Below are 18445 nucleotides of genomic sequence, written 5' to 3'. Positions count from 1 at the left end.
TCACTGGGACAGCCAGACATTAGATGGCGTTGCAATGTGGATGGGATTACGCAAATCGGAATGCGTTGTTCGAATCGTTGTGTTCTGCGCAATAACTGCGCAGCGTTATTTTCCTCCAACACAGAGTCCTCAATCTGCATGTTCATGGGTGCGCCGACCAATATTTAAGTCTGAAGATTCGTTCTGACTGAATCTCCTTGTAGACGCACATCAGCCGTCATGGGTTGCGCGATGGTAAGTCAAAAAGCTTGAAAGAAGTACGCTAAACTTTAATTGTTGCAAATTAACTATTATTTAGAGGAAATACTGCTTTGGCATGCTACCAAGTTTGTTTAATATAGCATTGTTTATCAGCACATACTATTGATTAGTCATGCCATTAATTTAAAGACAAGCTATTCAGTCGTTTGTTTTAAAATTAATGCAAGTTTAGCATTTATTTATAAATGATAATGTTCTGTTACATGTTTTAAAAGTAGCTTTTAAACGGTGTTTATGTGCACTAATCTGTATTTCAGTTCACTACCGTTGCAGTGACTGTTGGAGTGGTGCTGGTCTCAACAGCAGGTCTGCTGGGTTATTATTACTTTAACAGGAAAAGGAAACCACAGATTACCCTGATTGATCCCTCTGAAAAATACAAATTCAGACTTGTAGACAAAGAGGTATGTGCCTGGTCTATTTATTTCCATGTGCTAGAATTTATAGTTGTGGGACTGACAAGATGCTGACAAAATAAGACATTTTTCTTTCCTGCAGATCATAAGCCACGACACCCGCAGGTTTCGGTTCGCCCTGCCCAGCCCAGAGCATGTTTTGGGATTACCTGTTGGTAAGTAGTCTTTGAGGACTGGGTGGTGGGTCCATGGTTTCTCTAGTGCTAATACAAAGCTTGCAGGGTTTAGTCTGAAGCAAGCTGAAATCCCACACCTGTCCTATCGTGTAGACTGCTTTGGATGAGAACTGTGTGCTAAATGAGTTTAGGGTTTGAAAAGCAGCTTGTTTAAACATGCACATTTGCTTGAGACTGATCACAGACATTTGGACACTGTTTAGACACAGCGTTAGTGGACAACAAAAGATGCTGATCTGTCCTGATGTGTATATCAGACAACCGTGAAGGATCGCCTGTTGTCAATAAACCTTTAAACTCAAACAAGGGTTTAAAAGGATAGTTCACCTAAAAATTACAATTCTGTCTTTAATTACTCAACCTCGTGTTGTTTCAAACCGGTAAGACCTTCGTTAATCTTTTTGTAAGACAAATAAGATATTTTTGATGAAATCCGAGAGCTCTCTGACCCTGCATAGACAGCAATGCATTAAAATAATCTATGTGACATCAGTGGTTCAACATTAATTTTAGGAAGCTACGAGAATACTTTTTGTGTACAAAGACTGTTTTTGTATTCTTGTAGCTTCAGGTGTATTGTTATCTATGCAGGGTCAGAAAGTTCTCATATGTGATCAAAAATATCTTAATTTGTGTTCTGAAGATGAATGAAGTATGGACTATCCCTTTAATTTTAGTGGTTTTATGCTTTTCCTCATATTTCCTGATATCAATGCAAAATAAATGCAAAACAAGTATAATAAAAATAAATCGGTATTTGTTGAGTACATATCCGTATCGGCACTATTTAAAAAAAAAAACTTTTTGATTAAATAAAATGTTTAAATTAATAAAGTACCAACATTTATAATATTACAAAATATTTCTATTTCAAATAAATGGTGAAAAAAACTAACTCTGTTTCAAAAAAAATATTAACTGTTAATAATATGAAATGCTTCTTGAGCAGCAAATCAGCATATTAGAATAATTTCTGAAAAATCATTTGACTCTGAAAATTCAGCTTTGCCTTTACAGTAAGTTAGTTAAAGAATATATAAAGTTAAAATAAATATTGTAATAGTATTTCACAATATTGCTGTTTTTACTGTATTTTTGATCACATAAATATAGCCTCGGCGAGCATAATCAATAATAATAATAATAATTGTAATTATAAAAATATATAATGTATTAGTTTTATAAATTGTAATTTCTATAATAATTATCATTATTGTACCTTTTTTGCATTTAACATGCATTAACATACTGACAGAGCAAGTGATGAATATCACAAAATCAGACCCGTTTGAGCCGCAAGTCATCAGAGGTGAACAGTAGTGTGTCTCCACTTGTGATGGGATCACGTGATACAGATGTTCATACCTGGTGTAAACAAGTACTTGATGTACAGACTGGGGTGTGTATCAACTATTAATAGTAAAGTGCTCTTTCGCTGTCTTTCTTTCTCAAGGCAAGCATGTTTATCTGTCTGCCAGGATTGATGGTAATTTGATTGTGCGTCCTTACACACCAGTGTCCAGCGACGATGACAAAGGATTCGTTGACCTCGTTGTGAAGGTTCAGATTCCCTATATTGCTTGTAAAAGTTCCTGGGGTTTTAAATGGTAGTATCAGAGCTGACATGCTGCTTTCTGCAGATTTATTTTAAGAATGTGCACCCAAAGTTCCCAGAAGGGGGAAAGATGTCCCAGTACTTGGAGAGTTTGAGGATCGGAGATGTGATTGACTTCAGAGGACCAGGAGGTTTGCTGGAGTACAAGGGGCAAGGTCTGACTCGGCACATTTACTATCAATATTTGCTGAATTTAGATGGAAGTATTTACACAGTGGTCACACCTTAAACTTACATCTCCTCCCAACAGGTAGCTTCGCTATACAGGCGGATAAGAAGGCCCCTGCTGAGACTAAAACTGCAAGAACGTTGGGTCTTGTAGCTGGAGGAACAGGTAGAGCGTCTTTCTCCTCGTTTCTAGTCATAATGAAGCCGTATCATTTGTCCTCCTCCCTTTGTAGGCATTACGCCAATGTTGCAGCTGATTCGTGACATCATCAGAAACCCAAATGACACAACGACATGCAGCCTGCTGTTTGCCAACCAGGTTGGTGTTCCAGTAGAAAAGGGGTTGTTGCAAATTTACTAATGACAGACTTTTTGTGTGTGTACTGTCCCTTTTTTGGTTTTCTCAAAGTATTAAACAAATGATGTTCAGACAGATTAAACTGCTTAGCAAGTATAAAATGAATCTGTTTACGTTTCGTCTGTCTCCCAGACTGAGAAGGACATTCTGCTGAAGGATGAGCTGGAGGAGATTCAGGCGAGACATCCAGATCGCTTCAAACTCTGGTTCACAGTGGACAGAGCTCCTGCAGGTATATGACTTCCTACCTAACCTACAAGATACCTGTACTACCTGTGTTTCTGAAAATCTTGTATGCTCACTAAGGCTGCATTTATTTGATCATAAATGCAGTAAAAACTAATATTGTGAAACAGCATTACAATTTAAAATAACTGTTTTCTATTTATACTTTAAAATGTAATTTATTCTTGAGATAGCAAAGTTGAATTTTCTGCAGCCATAACTTCAGTTTTTAGTATCACATGATCCTTCAGAAATCATTCTAATATGCTGATTTGCTGCTCAAGAAACATTCTTTACTATTATCAATGTTGAAAACGGTTGTGCTGCTTTAATATTTTTGTGGAAACAGTGATCTTTTTTTGAGTATTTTTTTTGATGAATACAAAGCAGAGTATAGAAGAAACAATTTGAAGTAAAAATTATAAATCTCTTTACTGTAATTTTTGATCAATTTAATGCATTCTGAGTAAAAGTATTCAATAATTAAAGTACCTATGATTTTAATTTTTTCTCGTTTCTGAATTAAAATTCATTTTGATATTTAATTTGGTTCATAAAGTCAAAAATGTCATTGTAACAACTGTCCTGATGAAATAAAATATCAGCTAATTTGACCTTTTTATATGGCAAGGTTAGTTTAGCTTGTACATTGTCGTGTGGTGCAACTCAAATAAAAAAAACTAATGGTATTTAATAATTTATATTTGTGAAATTATTTTTTTAATATATTTTACAAAAATAACTGCACATGCATTCAATGTTTAAGGCACATTTTACTTGGTCACATGACTTTTTAAAACTTTAAACAAAAACCAACATTACATTTCTTAGAACTTTGGGGCATGTTTTAGATTAGGGTTTTTTTTTTTTTTTTTTTGCTGTATATTGTTTTCTTTGACATTTACATGCATTGACGTGTTTGCAGATTGGGAGTACAGTCAGGGCTTCATCAATGCTGAGATGATTCAGGAGCACCTGCCTCCACCCAGTGATGACTCTATGGTCCTCATGTGCGGCCCACCTCCCATGATCCAGTTTGCCTGTAATCCCAACCTGGACAAACTGGGCTATCGGCAGAGCCAACGCTTCATCTATTAGACCGTTCTCAAAGCTCAGGGCCCAGATACAAATCACTCCAAAGATACTAAATTGCACACAATCGTATTTAATAAATATGGCATTACAAATCTGATCATATATAGCAAATATCCTTTTTGTGGACAGTATATATTAAATGCTTAAGTGCTTGTCTGTCCAGAGGTAATTGGTTCTTCATATTAAAAGCCTATAATTCTATAATACGATACAGAGACTGTCTACTGTATCCTCAGGCTTTATATTGACTTGATTGTGGCTTGATGTGCCTAAAAGCTCACAATGAGATGCTGATACTACTACAAAACTTAAAAAGGTGACGGTGTGTTACAACACTTGCTTGCTGAATATTATAATTCATGTACCTGTGAGACGTGACTTGCATTCATGTTTGATGTATCTATACATGTAATGAGATGCATTTCACTGTATTTTTCAGTATTTTTGTATGCATGCTGCACTCCACGTATGTTTATCTCTTATGTTAACAATATTGAATTTAAAAAGCAATGCAGTTGTTTTATATGAAATGCACTAAAAGAGAGGCAACAAAGTTTATATTAAATTGTTTTCACTGGCATAATCTTGTTTTTAATTCCTTTTCCCCCAGCAATACATGATGGCCATAATATGATGCTCAAATTTACATTCAGATTAAAGACTGACTAGATTGGGGATTCTGGTTCCAGCTGGTTTAACAAAATACTCCATTTTGAAAGACTGATGGTAGGATGTTTATCTTCCTCAAGCTTGCCAGCACGTGCTAGACAAATGTGACCATTACACAAACGCATGGTAAAGCGCTTCAGGCTTTTCTGAGCAGCCCTCAGACGGATGTTCAACTGCCACTGTCTGGTCTTTTACAATCAAATAAATCACCTGCTGGAGATTACTGCTCTAAATTTGGAAACCTTCACAAGAACCATCAAATAAATGGGTTATTGCTCCTAAAGAGCGTTGTGGGGGCTTTGGAAAATGTAGCGCCACCTTTCTCCAGCAGGCGGCGCCACCGCGGCCTTAATCCAAAAACAACAAACAGCGAGCCAGTTCGAATTCGCCGTCTGGCATACAGCAGCTTTCAGCTCTTTCTCTCCACCCTGCTGCTCTTTGGTGGCCATCCGGAAGAGAAACTATTTCTTTTACAGCAGATCAGGACATCAGGTAACCGCCTGCACGATAAAATGCATCATTATTTAATCGTAACGGCAAAATTGTGATTCGTAATGTTGTTGTAAACGCATCTAGACACCGTAGTTTAGCGGTGCGCAGCGGTTTCTGTCTCAATGCTAACCTGCTCTAATTACGTTACATCCCTTTTGGATTTTCTGTGTTGTACTACTTAATCGACAATTTTGTGAATCATGTAACGTTTAGTTGTTGTTATGTTATCATGTAAGTGTTGGTCACGACGTGTACCGGTGTTTTGGCTGCTCCTCTCCTAAAATTTAAAGCCCGTTGTTAGCCAGCAGGCTAATTACCGTTAGTCATAGGTATGAGATGTGATTCCACTTCATACAGAGATCAATGCTAGTTATAACGGTTATATTTCGAAATCTGCTGAGCTGCCTACCGAGACGGTTTATTTGGAACCATATGTGCGTTCGAAAGTTCGATTCGAATTAGTGGGCAGGATTTTTGATTTCATCCCAGTGACTCGAATTTTTAACTCCGTTCACAAAATAAGATTCGCTGACAGCTGTGAGTTAATCACTCAACCGATTCGTCTTACTATGCTGTATACATAAATTTGTTTGTCTATGGTAGTTCCGTTTTTTCAACTGCCAGAAATTATTTTTGTCAAGCTGTCGAAAAAAGACAGCCATTATATAATAAACAATAAGAGAACCCAGAACGTCCTCATTTACAACTACATGGTTATCTTAACTTATGTCATTAATTTTCACATGAACAAAATGTATTTTTTTTTCCATTAGGATTTCACAAAAGTATTTGTTTAAGAGTTATAAGGCATGACCCAAAACAACCAGCTACACTGTGAGTCATAAATATTACAAACTTTGATTTGAAACCAAAAAAGTATTTGAAAATCAGGTAAAAATACAAAAGGACAATACATTTACTCACCCTTGTGTTGTTCCAAACCTGTATGAAATTCTTTCTTCTGTTTAACACAAAAGAAGATATTTTGAAGAATGTTGGTAACCACACTGTTGCTGGTAACCATTGACTTCCAATTGGAACGACATATAGGTGAGTAAATGATGACAGAATTTTAATTTCTGAGTGAACTAAAGGTGCCATAGAATGGAAAACTGTCTTTACCTTGGCATAGTTGAATAATAAGAGTTATGTACATGGAAATGACATACAGTGAGCCTCAGACACCATTGTTTCCTCCTCCTTATTAAATTTTCTAATAAATAAAGTAATTAAATATAAAAAATATTTTTTATATATTTAATGAATTTTTCATTTAAATGAGATTTAATTGGCTAATAAATAAAATAATTACATTTAATTAAAATTAACTGTCGGGTCCACTTTTTGAGTATAGGCCTAAAAATGACATTTCCAACTTAAATTGTTATACATTTTGCATGGTTTGGAGCAGATACTTAAGGTTGGTCTCTTTTTAAAGAAGACACTTAGCAGATTATCGTAGAGGTGAAAAAAGTTATAAAAAGTATATTACAAAAACATTATGGAAGTTTTAGTTTGAGGCCGATGACTGTGGTGTCGTCTGCAGACTTCAGGAGCTTGACAGAGAGGTCTTTAGATGTGCAGTCGTTGGTGTAGAGGGAGAAGAGCAGTGGGGAGAGAACGCAGCCCTGAGGAGCTCCAGTGCTGATGGTTCGAGTGCTGGATGTGAATTTACCAAGCTTTACTAACTGCTGTCTGTCTGTCAGGAAGCTGGTGATCCACTGACAGACAGAGGTGGGGACGGAGAGCTGGGTTAGTTTATTCTGAAGGGTTTCCGTGATGATGGTGTTAAAAGCGGAGCTGAAGTCCACAAACAGGATCCTCACATAAGTCCCTGGTCTGTCCAGATGCTGCAGGGTGAAGTGCAGTCCCATGTTGACTGCATCATCCACAGACCTGTTTGCTCTGTAGGCAAACTGCAGGGGGTCCAATAAGGGTCCGGTGATGTCCTTCAGATAAGCCAAAACCAGTCTTTCAAATGATTTCATGGCTACAGACGTTAGGGCCACAGGTCTGTAGTCATTAAGTCCAGTAATTTTGGGTTTCTTTGGGACGGGGATAATGGTGGAGCGTTTGAAGCATGAGGGGACTTCGCACAGCTCCAGTGATCTGTTGAAGATCTGTGTGAAGATGGGGGCCAGCTGGTCAGCACAGATTTTTAGGCAGGCTGGTGACACACCGTCTGGGCCTGGTACTTTCCTCCTTTTGTTCTTCCTGAAGACCTGGCACACATCATCTTCGCTGATTTGAATTGTAGGTGTGGGGGAGAGGACGGTTGCTGGAGGTGTTAATGGTTGTGTGGAGAAGTGTTCAGGGCGGGTGTGGGGTGATTTTTCAAAACGACAATAAAACTCGTTCATGTCGATCAGTGACCAGAGAGTCCTAAAGCTGCTCGTGGAACCGAGTGATATGCATCCTTTGTTGTGTAACAGTGATCCAATATATTACTGTCTCTGGTGGGACATGTGATGTGCTGTCTGTATTTTGGCAGTTCGCGGGAGAGATTTGCTTTATTAAAGTCCCCGAGAATGATTAAAACCGAGTCCGGGTGTTGTTGCTCACTCTCTGTGATCATATCAGCGAGTTTCTGTAAAGCTGTGCTCACGTGCTCTTGCGGTGGAATGTAGACACTCACGAGAATGGAGATTCGCCAGATGGATGCTAGGCAATGCTGTTCGAAATCCGCGCTGACAAGGCTTCACAAGCGCGCCGGCTCGCTGCCTACGCCTCCTGTAGCGTTTGACCAGAGCTACGGCTCCGCCAACTACAATGTCCAGCAAAACATCCGAAAAATCTAAATCCGGTAAAAGATTTTGTGGTGTGTTCTGCTGAATGTTCAGCAGGTCATCCCTGGTAAAACTGATCATATTTGAAAAACAAACAAAAACAGTACAAACACTGCAGAGCAATGCACAATAGCTGCCATCAGCGGCGCCATCTTGTCAGCAGTACTGCCACTCCATAGTATAAATAGAGTACGTGCGATCGCAAAACTCAAAGTAAAACGCGATCGTGCATTCAAAAGCAGTTTCAATGTTCAGCATATTAATAGTGGCTCCCTGATGCCCGCATTTTATTTACAGCGTAATTACCCAACGATATAACGGCTCATGAAAGTATTGAAATATATATATTTTCCCTATGTTTCCTTCCTGTGAGCTACTGAAATGAGCCGCCAATCAGAGCAGAGCTCAACATTATTATTCATGACCCTTCCAAATAAGCCAATAACAGACTGTTTCATTCTGGGGAGAAATTTTAGGGTTGTAAATCGACATATAAAACTGTTTCTGGACAATTTTTTCCCTTACCTAAGCCACATACCTTCTATGTAGATATCAGAGAACAATTTAAAATATTGTATAAATGCATTCTATGGCACCTTTAAATGAGGGGGGAAATCTAAAATCCCATGAAGTGTTGCACATTGACATAGTTTAATAAAAATTGATGGCTAAATATTAAACTATTGATTTAAAGATCTTGATTATGTATATAGAAAAATATTTTTTATGTTCATTGTAAAATATGCTTATTCAAATATTTAAATAGTTTGAGATCATACAGAGAGAAATTCGCTAGTGTTTTGGCATGATTTGCTTGTTGCAACTCTCTGATTGCTGGGCATTTCTTTGCAAAATCATGAGTAGTTTTTCACTAGAAAGTCCTCTGTTAAACAATTATTTATGAATAATTTGAAATAATGTTGGCTGATGATCTTGTAGCTCACAGTAGGCTTGCTTTTAAAGATTTATAAGTTATTGTTTAAAGCTCAGTTCCTCTATGGAGAAAATAAGTGAGATTTTTTTTACTACAGAAACTTAACGCTTACACTCTATAAACATTTCAGTGAACGATGAAATCGAGTCAGTAAATGGTAGCGAATGAGAATGATTTGAAAAACCACAAATTATAATGTGCCTATGATGTCCAAAGAAGCTGTCGTGGTAAACAGCTCTTTCAGGTTTGAAACGCTGCCAGTGTGAACTAATTTGTAGCATTGTGAGCAGAGATGATGCCTACTTGTTTTTTTTTCCCCAAGATTGAATGCAATTTCATAGCAAGGCAAACATCAGGAGGCAGGTTTAGACCTGCCAGTGTTCAAAGCTCCTGTCAGAGGTAAGCAGTCTCTGTTGTTGTTGTTTTTGTCACGGGTCACTGATGTTGTCATGTCTTGACTTTGGCTGTGAAGTTTTGTTTTGATTGAATGTATTACTTTTGTCCCTCAGTGAACTGAAGTGGAGGCTTCAGAGGTCTGAGACGGGTCACAGGGCAGTCTACTGATGTCAGGCCAAATCAGGTCTGCCAGTCATGCAGACTGCCAGGTCACGGAAGAATGCCACGTTCCAGCCGATGTGGAGCTGATGGAGCTGGGTCCCCTGCTGGAGGAAAACGGCCCCATAGGAGCCAAAGGAGTCCAGTCAGAGGCAAGCCATGTAATTTTTAATCAGAATACATTACAGAGTCTTTCATATTCAGTGCCAGCAGCGTTGCAGGCTCCTTTTGAGCTCTGATTGTGCCCACAGGGAGCAAATGATATCGCTGATGATGAAGAGGAGGATGAAGAAGTTCTGACGCTACCACTGCAGGCTCACCATGCAATGGAGAAGATGGAGGAGTTTGTGCACAAGGTGTGATAGTCTTGCGTAACCGTTTTAAATCTTGAACAGAAATGAAATGAAATTCATGCTGGATCTCTGTTCTGCAGGTCTGGGAGGGCCGCTGGAGGGTCATTCCCTTTCACGTCCTGCCGGATTGGCTAAAAGACAACGACTACCTCCTGCACGGTCATCGGCCTCCCATGCCCTCGTTCCGTGCCTGCTTTGGGAGCATTTTCAGGATCCACACAGAGACCGGGAATATCTGGACTCATTTGTTGGGTAAGATTAGGGTTACGTGTCGAGCCGTCACAGAGAATAGTGGCAATTGTGCACCTCATGCATATATTTAGTGCATTAAGTATGCAGCAGATCAATTACAAGAACAAACACCGCTCTAATTTTGAGAGCATGTGGGATCAGGATAAACCTTTTACCTGTGCTGAAATATAATAGCTATTTTATATTATTAAATGAAAAAGAAATTTGACATTAAGATTTCAAGATTAAAATAATTAAAATAAAATAACATCAATATATAATAGGGTCAGTGACAAAGTGTCCATGATAAAGAAAAGGAAAACAAAATCTTGAAATATTGCTAACTGAAATGAATGTTAAAAGTACTAAAGAATTAATACTAAATTATACTGAAGTAATAAAATAATTAATACTGAAATAAAAATTATTTAAAGCTATCTATATATATATATATATATGTGTATGTATGTATGTATGTGTGTGTTAATAAAAATGACTAAAGTGCAAAACAAAATGACCCCAACTTAGACTAAAATGAAAATTCAAGATATAAGAATTAAAGATAATTCAAATTATTAATAAATACTTAATAATACTGAAATAACACTGTGATTGCTTCATATGAAAAAGGTTCATAATATTTTTATGATTATATATTTTTGACTTTATATCCCCTAAAAAATAATAAAATATAAACTTTTATTCAGAAATTAAAAACATTGAAGTCATAAAAGATGGGGATTCAAGCCATTTGTTTGTATGAATTGCATTCTGATGTATTTTTAAATCAATTAAATATCCAGTCAAAAAATAAAATAAGCATTACATTGACCCATTACGGTTTTGTTTTTTTCTCCCCACAGGGTTAATCTTATTCTTGTGCCTGGGCACACTTACCATGCTAAGGCCCAATATGTACTTCATGGCCCCGTTGCAGGAGAAGGTGGTGTTCGGGATGTTCTTCTTGGGTGCAGTGCTGTGCCTCAGCTTCTCCTGGCTTTTTCACACTGTCTACTGCCATTCTGAGAAAGTCTCTTGCACTTTCTCCAAGTAAGTTTATTGACTTGTTCTATTATAACTGTTCTATTTCAAGTGATTTTAAGTGACTTTAATTTCTCTGTTTCTCATGTTCTCTCTCTTTCAGATTAGACTACTCTGGCATTGCTTTGCTGATCATGGGCTCTTTTGTACCCTGGCTTTACTACTCCTTCTACTGCTCTCCTCAGCCGCGTCTCATCTACCTCACAATCGTCTGTGTGTTGGGCATTGCAGCTATTATTGTTGCCCAGTGGGACCGTTTCTCCACTCCCCGCCACAGACCCACCAGAGCAGGTGGGCAGTCGCTTATTACCCATAAAATGGTGACAGTTTGTGCTGAAAAATGTATCCTGAAGTGATGCAATGAAAATCAATGAAAGAAATATCATCCATTTGTTTATTTTTCTAGCCATGAAGCCACTCAAAAGACATGCAAGTTTGTAGCTTGGTTTGGTTTTTGCTGCAGTGCGCTGGCCAGAAAATTTTTGTTGGTCTAAAATCTTGCTCTTCATAACTTTAATTTGGCTGTAGTTATTAAATGGAAATTTCAGTTATCTTTTCTTCTGTATTTTTATGTTAAACTGCTTGAACAAGAAAAAAATGAAGGCTGGATTTCAGAATTGATTAGATAATTAACTAAAACTAGAAAAATATATTTTCATTGCTTGGAAATAAAATAAATGAAATGTATAAAATATAAAGTGATAATTTAAAAATAAAAGATAAATTAAAATATGAACTTATTTTATTTCAGCTAGTTGCCAAGACAATATTTTTAATTTAAGAAAAAAATTAAATAAAGATGACAAAAACACCAAATAAATGAATAACAGCACAATTTAAAATAAACAAAAACTATAGTAGTGCCTCAGTAATACTAAATAACACTGTATCAATTCATAGCATGTTGTTTTTGAAAAATGTTTTCTTTAGGAGTTTTCATGGGTCTTGGACTGAGTGGGATCGTCCCCACCATGCATTTCACCATCGAGGAAGGTTTCGTCAAGGCCACTACTGTTGGACAGATGGGCTGGTTCTATTTAATGGGTGCTATGTACATCACAGGTGCTGGGCTGTATGCTGCACGAATCCCAGAGCGCTATTTCCCGGGCAAGTGCGATATTTGGGTAAGATCATGTGTTTTTGTTTTGTCATAGTGAAGAAATTAGTTCCTTAATCTTCTTCTGAAATATAGTGATACGCACGTTGTATTTACCTACTTTTGCTCTCTTCTTAGTTCCACTCACACCAGATATTCCATGTGCTGGTGGTGGCAGCAGCCTTCATTCATTTCTATGGCGTGTCCAACCTGCAGGAGTTCCGCTATGGCCTTGAGGGCGGCTGCACTGATGACACTCTCCTCTGAGAGCTCTACAAACACATCCCTTTTCAATTAGGATTTTTAGTGCACACATTTCTACGCATTCCTTGATTTTATTTTGTTTATTTTTTTTTTTCCCTTTGAGTTTTTTTCCCTGATTGTTTTTTGGCGTTTATTCTTTTTTCCTGTTTGAAAGAGTCCATGAATTTTAATTTGATGAAAGTGTTTGTGTGGTTAAAGGGCACCGAAGGCTGGACAAGTATCCAATAGCTGGAACATGATGACCCTTGTTATCATCAATTTTTCATTTGAGCACAATCTCTTGGGGTTTGAACTTTTTTCTTTTGTAGTGAAAAGCACTTTCATTGAGCTGTAGAGTTGCCCCCTCAGAATATAATGCATCTCAGTTTTGCATATTGTAAACAAACAATTCTTGACATCATTTGATGCACACCCAAAGTCTTGCCCAAAATTTTGATGAATAGAGCAATGTGTTTGACTGGAAAATGCACAAAGGGCAAATAAGGGTTTGAGGGTTTTTGGTATAATCTACCTGCTTTAAACACTCAGAATTTTTAACCTTTACTTCTAGGTCAAATAAAAACATAAACAGGTCAACTGTTGCACCGTACAGCGCAGATATCAAATATCATTGTTATTAAAGCCTCTGCATGGATATATCTGTGCAGTCTGTAAAGTATAAACTTTCCTGTAAAGTATAAGAATATTCCTGTGCCTTAGGCCACTGGAAATAGGATTAAAATAGATGGGCCAAAACTACAGTGTAGTAAATTTCATTAGTTTCAAGCATAGCTAGTTAAGTTACTTAAGCAAGCAATCCAATCACATTATTAAAACGATAACGTAAACAAATAAAAAAAGTTTGACCTTTATTGATGAACTTTCTCAAACTGCTGTTTGTAAAAAGTAGTATTTGATCCTTTTAAACGAAATAAGCTAAGTGTGGCTTTACCACTGAGATTAAACTATCCATATATTCATGTGTTATGCGTAGAGGTGGTAAGTCATTTACATTTAACTGAAATGTGAATGTTTAAATAAATATTTATGGATCATACTTTGTGTTTCTTGTATTTGGTGTTTTTATATGAGGAGATGAATTATTCACGCAACAATGGAGATCGATATGTTCACAATTTAATCCCTGGAAGTCTGTTGTATTATACATTTGCATACCCCCCCCCCCCCCCCCCCCCCCATTTTTGGCAAATTATATCTAAATATAATCTAAAACATGCAATAATCCATGTGTGATATATTCTCTGCACTTCGATGTTCCCAACACAACGACTACAGCGCTTGAAAATGGAGTCTGTGTTCTTCTGAGCGGAACGTAAAAGTCGTCTCTTGTTTGCAACCGGTCTGCTTTAGCAGTTGTGCAAATATTAGCAGTAGCCGACAGTAGACCGCTAGTATTTTCCAACTAGTGTCTATTATTGTGTTTACACCTAAATTACCATATTTGTACTCCACATTTCTAAGACTATATTTGGGTAATGCATCTGTCTTAAACCAGATCAGTTTTCCTCATGGTCTGACTCAGAGGCGAGTATTCTTCCTTACTAGTCACTTATTTAGCCAGTTAGCTATTTATATTAATTCCATATTAGATGTATTGACAGACCGAGCTTACTCAAGTAATAATTGTTCAATTCTAATTGATCGTATGTTTTGTTTTCAGTTTGAACAAAGTTGCTTACTAAAATGGATGACAGCAAACAGACCTCCTCTCCCGAGGGATCTGTAGACCCCTCTCTTGTGTCAGAAGATGGGAAAAATGTGAAAGCAGTATTGTGCCAGAGATGTGGCTCCAAAGTGCTCTGTCCAGGCATGGCACTGTTTGCAGAAAAGGAGGTATGCGTTTTAAATATAGTTATGGTTCATGTGTTACATCACATAATAGTTCAATATAATTTACACAAAGTAATTTGCAGAATTATAGTCTGTTTGTCCGACTGACTTGAAATGTAAACAATTTATATTATATTTGATGATGATGATGAGAATGTTATTTTAAGACTGTTGTGTCCTCTGTTTTCTACGCAACACCCCTTCCCATTTCCCAGCTGTTTCTGCCTGCAATGAGAAAGAAAACCTCCATTGGTCAGTCAGACGGGACGTTGGATGGGGACACATTGACAGCTCACTGGCTGGTTGATGACATGTACACATTTGAGAATGTGGGCTTTACAAAAGATGTAGGCAAAGTGAAGTACCTTATTTGTGCGGATTGTGAGATCGGACCCATTGGTTGGCATTGTCTGGATGATAAGAAGAGCTTCTATGTGGCATTGGACAGGGTGAACCACGAATAGAGCATGTACTGAAGTCACTGTCTGGAAAATTCTATGGTATTCAACTACATAACACAAATGGCTTTCATGTTTTGTTCTTTTGGCAGAGTTCAGATAAATGTGGTTGGTTTATGTATAATGTTTTTTTATTGTGATGTTTCATTCCTGCCAAACTGTATGCTTGCATGTACTACTGCACCTGTCTATCATCAGTCTGCCAAAAACAAATGGAGACTATCCTTTTAAACATTCCTTAACACAAGTCCTTTCCATCCTTCTTATCTCTCCATGCGTAATACATGAAGTCACTTTTGTGTATGAAAAGATTTAGACATTCCTTGTCATGTAACAATAATTCATCACTGATCATTTCACAATTTCAGCAGACACTTGCCATATTAACTGAAACAAATAAATAAAATAAAACTAAATTGCTTTTTTGTAGATTTTTGTAGAAAATTGTCCCTTAAAAAGCGCATATGTATTTGTATGTATACAGTCTAAACCAAAATTTATTCAGACACTATCAACGTTTGTGACCCTGGACCACAAAACCGGTCATAAGTGTCCATCTTTTGAAAGTGAGATTTTCTGAATAAATAAGCTTTCCGTTGATGTATATGGTTTGTTAGGATCAGACAATATTTGGTCGAGATACAACTATTCGAAAATCTGGAATCTGAGGGTGCAAAAACATCAAAATACTGAGAAAATCACTTTTAAATTGTCCAAATGAAGTTCTTAGCAATGAATATTACTAAATATCTTCATGAAACATGATCCTTACCTAATATCCTAATGATTTTTGGCATAAAAGAAACATTTATAATTTTGACCCATGCAATGTTTTTATGGCTATTGCTACAAATATACCCCTGTGACTTAAGACTGGTTTTGTGGTCCAGGGTCACATTTCTCACATTATCACAGTTTATGTACTATAGTTTGGAAAATTGTAAAATATATATACAGTAACCTCCAAAAGTATTGGAACAGTAAAGACAAAATTGCTCTGTTGGCTGTGGAGTCAAGACATTTACAAATATGACTAAAAGATGAATATGAGACAAAACTATAGAATGTCACATTTTATTATTGGGTGATTCAACACATAGATGTTTTACCAGCTAAGAAGTTCAGCACTTTTAGAGTTTCATCCCTCTATCTGATGTGAGCATAAGTTGCCTCACAGGTCTTTCTAAGTGATCAGCTGTGTCCTGTTGCATTAATTCTTCAGATATTAAAAGCAGGGAATGTGTCGTATCAGTTATATCCATTACTTCTGCATTCTGAATCTTGCATTCGATGATGACACAAACAAACCAGGATGAAGACGAGGGAGCTGACTTTGAGAGAAAATCAAGCAATTTGGATGCTAACAGAAAAGAGGAAGTCAGTTAGAGCTATAGCAAAAACAAAGGGCTTGGAGAAATCAAGAGTTTGGAAACCACCAGCGACACCAGCAACCAACAATGACCTGATCGGCTGAGAAAACAACAGTAGTTGCCGACAGACAAATCATAAAAGCTGTGATAATGAACCCTAAAAGACATGTCTGTAAAATCACCAACAACTTCCAGAAAGTTGGGATGAAGCTCTGACAATTTACTGTCCTCAGGAGACTTTGACACAGAATTACAGATGCTACACAGCAAGATGCAAACCTCTGACCAGCACCAAAAATAGAAAGGCAAGATTAGAGTTTGCAAAAAAGCACAAAGGTTAGCCAGAAGAGTTTTGGAACTGTGTTTATGGACCGATGAGACAAAGATGAACCTTTATCTAAGTGATGGGAGAGCAAAAATGTGGAGAAAAAAAGGGAACTGCAATGATCCCAAGCATACAGCCTCATCTGTAAAGCATGGTGGAGGTGGTGTTGTGGCATGGGCATGCATGGCTGCCTCTGGAACAGGCCCTCTCAACTTTACTGATGACTTAATGTATGATGACAGTAGCAGAATGAATTTGGAAGGGTACAATACCATCTTGCCTACCAATATTCAAGAAAATGCCACCAGATTCATTGGGAAGTGCTTCATATTGCATCAGGACAATGACCCAAAACACCTGCCAGTTCAGTCAAGGAATTTATAAGGGAATGGAAAGTCGTAGTTTGCCCAAGTCAATCTCCAGATTTAAATCCGATTGAACATGAATTTCACCAGCTGAAGAGGAGAGTAAAGGCAGAAACTCCCCAAAACAAACAACAATTGGAATTGGCTTCATCAAAGGCTGGGAAAAGCATTTCAAAGGATGAGACCAAGAGTCTGGTGATGTCTATGGATCTCAAACTCACTGCTGTGATTGTGTGCAAGGGAACTACAACTAAATAATAGCTTTTAATCTTTTATATCTGCCTTATGTTCAACTGTCCCAATACTAATGCTCACATCAATGAGTGGGATGAACTCTAAAAGTGCTGTTCTTTTTATTTGGTAAAACATGTATGTATTGAAACAGCTAATAATAAAATGTGACATTCTGTAGTTTTGTCTCATATTCATATTTTAATCATATTTGCAAATGTCTTGACTCCACAGCCAACAGAGCAATTTTGTCTTCACTGTTCCAATACTTATGGAGGGCACTGTATATATATATATATACATATATTTTGTCATATATGTCATATATATATGACAAAAACTCATAAACTGTCAGAACAACTCTAAAAAAAATGGTGCTATATAGCACTAAAAGTGGTTCTTGGCTTGTAATCATAGGGGAACCACTTTTGGTGCTATATAGCACCATATCTTTAAAGGTGCTATAGAGCACCTTTGTGAAATGACGCTATGTAGAACCATAAGAGGTGCTATATTGCATTGTATTTCTTAAACAAAAATGGTGCTAAACAGCACCAACAATGGTTCTTTGGCTTGGAAAGAACCTTTAAAGGGGCTTAACAGGTTCTTTGTATGGTAGTGGTGCTATATAGCACATTAATCACCCCAAAGAAATAATAATTAAATAATACCAATTTAGGTCAACTAATTACCAAGCAGTGCTTAATTTTGTTCAGTCTGTGGAAAAAGGTCGCAATAGCAATTTAAAAAAAAAAAATTAAGCAAAACATGGTCATGTCAGTGTGTCTGAATAATTTTTGGTCTCAAATTTGTATCAATTTTACTGGTAGTCCACTGTATGATGAATTTTTAGGTATAATATGTCACAGTTTACTTTATTTTGCTGTCCTCACTTACATAAATGAACTATAGTGTATCTGGTGTCTGAATAATTTTTGGTTTAACTGTATACATATATGTACGACACATACACATCATTTTCAAACAAAGTGCAGTTTTGTACTTGTCATGGATCACATTTGAACAAAATAATATGTATATATAATCATGGTTTATATAAATACTATACTATACACACACACACACATATATATATATATATATATATATAATTTAGTCTGCTATTTAATT

General features: G+C 37.0%; 3 protein-coding genes across 4 annotated transcripts; all 3 read left to right on the top strand.

Annotated features, from left to right (window-relative positions):
- The first annotated feature begins 2 nt into the window (after positions 1–2).
- On the top strand, positions 3–5023 carry LOC306855352 (NADH-cytochrome b5 reductase 3-like). Its single transcript, XM_079393977.1, has 9 exons — positions 3–234; positions 519–665; positions 760–832; positions 2307–2413; positions 2494–2623; positions 2719–2802; positions 2870–2955; positions 3127–3226; positions 4145–5023. Exons 1-9 carry the CDS (start codon positions 220–222, stop codon positions 4315–4317), a joined length of 915 nt encoding a protein of 304 aa, XP_079250103.1. The 5' UTR covers positions 3–219; the 3' UTR covers positions 4318–5023.
- A 336-nt stretch (positions 5024–5359) lies between these two features.
- On the top strand, positions 5360–13771 carry LOC306855351 (adiponectin receptor protein 1-like). 2 transcript variants are annotated; one of them, XM_079393976.1, is made up of 9 exons: positions 5360–5475; positions 9518–9594; positions 9705–9902; positions 10002–10106; positions 10184–10355; positions 11198–11384; positions 11479–11666; positions 12306–12499; positions 12610–13771. In XM_079393976.1, the coding sequence occupies exons 3-9, from the start codon at positions 9759–9761 to the stop codon at positions 12736–12738; spliced, it is 1119 nt and encodes a 372-aa protein (XP_079250102.1). In that variant the 5' UTR covers positions 5360–5475; positions 9518–9594; positions 9705–9758; the 3' UTR covers positions 12739–13771. The 2 variants fall into 2 exon arrangements, with proteins under 2 accessions (XP_079250102.1, XP_079250101.1); XM_079393975.1 differs by having other exon boundaries at positions 9705–9911.
- A 305-nt stretch (positions 13772–14076) lies between these two features.
- On the top strand, positions 14077–15626 carry LOC306854931 (guanine nucleotide exchange factor MSS4-like). The gene is made up of 3 exons (XM_079393252.1): positions 14077–14259; positions 14396–14568; positions 14781–15626. Exons 2-3 carry the CDS (start codon positions 14419–14421, stop codon positions 15027–15029), a joined length of 399 nt encoding a protein of 132 aa, XP_079249378.1. The 5' UTR covers positions 14077–14259; positions 14396–14418; the 3' UTR covers positions 15030–15626.
- Positions 15627–18445: the final 2819 nt, after the last annotated feature.

The sequence above is a fragment of the Barbus barbus genome, assembly GCF_936440315.1.
Source record: "Barbus barbus genome assembly, chromosome: 35".
Classification (NCBI taxonomy): Eukaryota; Metazoa; Chordata; class Actinopteri; order Cypriniformes; family Cyprinidae; genus Barbus; species Barbus barbus.
This window is presented reverse-complemented; position numbering and strand designations above follow the sequence as displayed.